Genomic DNA, 4,130 nt, shown 5'->3' with positions numbered 1-4,130 from the left:
CTCATGTGCAGCGCTAAGAGGAAATGTCTTGATACTGCAGTTTGCTACTTTCTGCATTTACAAGTTATATTTAAATGTCTTGTCTCTTAAATGTCTATATTTAAGAGTCTTGGTGACCCATCGACCCATATACACAGGCCATGACGACGAGCAAGCTTAAACTTTGACTGGAGGCGACCTGCTATGCTAGATAGCAGTCAAAATTTCTGGTATACAGTAAGTTCATAATTTGGGTAGTTGTTGATAAATATTGCATTTATGTATGTTTTGAGCCACTTTGCTTGTTTCCATACAAATAATGGGCTAGATTTTCGCACTGGTGTTGGAAATTCGAAGAACATCAGGTAAAAAGGAAAAACAATGTTTTTTTTAACATGAAACTAAGAGTTTTACTGTGATTTGAGATTCAGTGATCACACTTTGGTAATTTGGATTCTCAAACCTATCATTTCAAAGAAATATTAAACACATTTAGCCTACAGTTTAAAATCAAAATTACATTAATCATCATTACTATAGGTTTGCACAGTGCAAGGCCTGTGTATACTGTATATAGGTCGTTATGGATTGAGTATAATTCATAGATTCACATTACAAGGACAACAATGGTTGTGTATCATCAATAAGATTATCTTCATGGGGCACTTGACTAGATGTTGGAGGATCAATATTCATTACTGATACCGACAATTTAGCAGCTCTCGCTTTAGCTACCTTTACTTTCTTGTGTACATCAATGTATTCATCAGTCTCATCTATGATTTCTTCTTGAATCAATTCTTCAATCACATCTTCCAGTGTTAATATTCCCACAATGGTATCTGTTGACTGCAGTGGCTGGAATCCAACAATGTTATCAGATTTTGCTTGTTTTTGAACTACCACAAACATATGACTTTTTCCAATTTGAAATAAGTTTAATGCTTGGTATAACTCAACATCTTCAAATATTTTAAACAAAGGCTGCTTGTGGACATCAAAAACTTGCCGCAATGGTAAGTTATCATCTGGGTCAATTTTTATAAGGTTTTTGATAAGAAGTAAGCCTAATAGCTTGTCTTCAGTGCTATCATAGACAGGAACACGAGAGTGGCCTTTGCTCAGTAGCAAGTCCATTGTATCTTTATCCATAGTACTGGCAATATTAAGAGAAAAAACACTCTCCAACGGAGTGCAAATTTGTTTAACTGTTTTGTCTCTCATTGCAAGGGCACCTTTTATAATCAATGCTTCATCAGCTGTGAGAGGATCTTCATTTTCTTCCTCCCTGCTTTTGTGTAAGTCAACTAGTACACTCAGCTCAGCTCGTCGAAAAAACGTTCCGCTCTCTGATCCAAGAATACAGTCTAAAAGCTTTGCTATTGGCCATGATATTGGCAATGTGATAATCATTAGAATAATTACCAGTGGGGAAAGTGTCGCACCAATGGCAAGCCCATATCTAGTAGTTATGGCTTGAGGCACGACTTCTCCAAAAATAAGAACTGCGGTGACAGAAACAACTATAGCAATAACTGGGCTAGATATTTTGTCAAGAAACAGTGGCATACTTTCTACGGCAGCAGCATTTGTTAACAATAATGTAACAAGTAGAAGATGATGGCGCTTAACTATTGGCAAAATTTTCTTTGCATATTTCTGCTCATGTGGTTTTCCACTGGTTGACAGGACAGTGATGCTCATTATATCTAATGACAGCAAGCCCATTGTTAAGCCACTCATTAAGCCGGCTATAATTACAAGAACTACATAAATGCCAAGGTATATCCAAAAAAGCTTGTCTTGAGGGGAAAGTATATCAGTTTCTTCAAACTTTGTTCCATTACAAATTACTACATTCTCATCAGCATCCAAAGCGCATGTAATATTTTGCAGTGTCATTGTTCACATAATAGGTATATACAACCTTTATGGAAAATAATCGAGTTACAATCGAATATATAAATTCTTGTATTATTAATTGAGGCTTAGTAATAAAACTCGCATAGCTTTCAGTAAAGACACAACATCATTTGAATGATATGGGCAATGTGGGTTTAAAACTGCTGTATTCCAAGACACCTATGTTTTGTTAAGAAAACATCACCTTAAACTTATATAATAATGTAAATATACAATACATGGAGTCACTTTAATTGGTATGAAGCAGTATGTTTGCAGATGCTGTTTGGAGCGTTTGCATTACTAATTAGCAGTTGACAATAAGGTCCCAGCTATTGACATCTGACGATAAGGAAGCATGTCATTGAAACTTAACTACCGTACTTTAAATTGCTATATGCCATTGCTGTTCTATTGCATTATTCAAAGCCTTTTAGTTGCTTTCACATTTGAAATGTTTGAAGTCAACAATTAGGCTACATTGTGATACATGGTTTTGTTCTGTTGCTGTGAGATGCACATTCAGAGACTAATTGTCATTATAAATACTACCCTGGATGTTGAATTATGAAGCCATATCACATTGCCATTTATTGACTTGAAATACTTATTGAAAGCAGTGGCATATGGCAGTCGGAATGGCCCGTTTCGGCGAGTCCGATTCGACTAGTCCGATTTGGCGAGTTCCCTATTCGGCGAGAGCCCTTTTCGGCGAGTGCCCTATTCGGCGAGTTTTTGAAATTTTTAGAAGGAAATTATCGGGTACCGTAGTCTAATTGCAATTGCCGTTTTTACATCGTTTTAACGTCGCTAAACGTTGAAATCGTGCAGAAAGGAATAAAAATAAAATGTTTGAACTATTAAATTAAAATTCGTCATGTCAGTTCAGTTGTTTTTATTTCTGACCATCATATGAAAAACAATACACGTCAACATAGCAAAGGTAGAAGCGACAATTCACGTCAACATAGCAAAGGTGTAGAAAAAGGTAGAAGCGACAAAACGCGAACGTTAAAACGTGCTTGTGACCGAAGTAAGTTATTGAGTTGAAAGAAATTTGGCAAGGTTGCATCACCTTCAAAAAAATTTAAGATATGAAGGAAAAATAAAACAAAGAAAATGTTACAAAAAAAATAATGTTTATGTCTATAAGTTAGTAGCCTACTTTTAAATAGTTAAAATCATGGCGCCTAACTATTTTTTTGGCCGTGGGGGCGAAAGCGTGTTTCATCAGCAGCAACGTAAATTCAGCGAAATGTCACGCAGATGGATGACGTAATTATGTCGTCACACTAGGATTGCTTTTATTGCCACACTCGGAGTTATCGCTACGTTCGACCTACCGTTAATTATTATAAACAAAGCTCGACCAAAACACATGCTATGCGTCTGCGTTGGCTAGCGGTTGATGGACTGCGACTCTTTAAGCTAAGCGCAACATAAAGTTTAGCAACGAACTAGATTTATTAGCATGAAACAAGAGACGAAAAGGTTTACTAAAAGGTATACTGTAAATGGAATGAAAATACTAACTTGATCATATGCTTGAAAATATACCTGTTGAAAGCAAAATCATTCATGTTTACATCAATTCAACAGCACGTCACCTTTAATAAATTTAAAAGTTGCTGACATCCGTAAACAGCCCTTGAAAAATAGTTACAGAGAGACGTTTGATTAAGTTTTCGACTTGACATTGCTCCCTTTTCACTACAATATCGCAACTTATGGCTGACCAGCTTTCAAGTTTCAATTCGCTGTAAGTGTAATACGCCCGTTTTCGTGTTGCAGATGAAACAAAAGATGCGCATATTCCACCTTTGATCGGGTTTCTATGGCAACGGACGTGTGTGCGCCATGCAGTTTGCGCGAGTCCGTTGTTGTGTTGATTATGCCGCTTGTGCGACTGTGGGCAGTGCGGTTTGTACCAGCCCTTGTTACGTTGGTTAGTGGTAACCTCGGGCCGAGACTTCAAGTTCATTTTCACAGCAACCGATTCACTGCCGCGACAATTCTCTGCAGAGGTTTCGACTTTCGAAAGCGACAGGAGGCTGTTTGCAAGCGCATTAAGTTAAACGCACGCTGCGTCAACGTAGCAAACTATGTTGTTTTTGGGTGCATTCAACATCTGATGACATTGAATCGACGCAAAATGGTAGATTTTTGCTATGTCACAGCAAAATCAGTCATTTTTACATTGATTCAACGTCTGCAGACGTTAAATCAACGTAAAAATGATAGATTTTTTT

At 37.2% G+C, this 4,130-nt stretch overlaps 1 protein-coding gene across 1 annotated transcript; it reads right to left on the bottom strand.

The window, feature by feature from the left end:
- Positions 1–591: 591 nt before the first annotated feature.
- On the bottom strand, positions 592–1,881 carry LOC145780271 (uncharacterized). The gene has a single exon (XM_082591974.1). It carries the CDS (start codon positions 1,879–1,881, stop codon positions 592–594), a length of 1,290 nt encoding a protein of 429 aa, XP_082448100.1.
- Between the last annotated feature and the right edge of the window lie 2,249 nt (positions 1,882–4,130).

The sequence above is a fragment of the Aplidium turbinatum genome, chromosome 11, assembly GCF_918807975.1.
Source record: "Aplidium turbinatum chromosome 11, kaAplTurb1.1, whole genome shotgun sequence".
Classification (NCBI taxonomy): Eukaryota; Metazoa; Chordata; class Ascidiacea; order Aplousobranchia; family Polyclinidae; genus Aplidium; species Aplidium turbinatum.
The sequence above is the reverse complement of the archived record's forward strand: the minus strand, read 5'-3'. Positions and strand labels throughout refer to the sequence as shown.

Coding starts and splice junctions, on each gene's coding strand:
- LOC145780271 (XM_082591974.1), bottom strand. CDS start 1,881: ATGACACTGCAAAATATTACATGCGCTTTGGATGCTGATGAGAATGTA.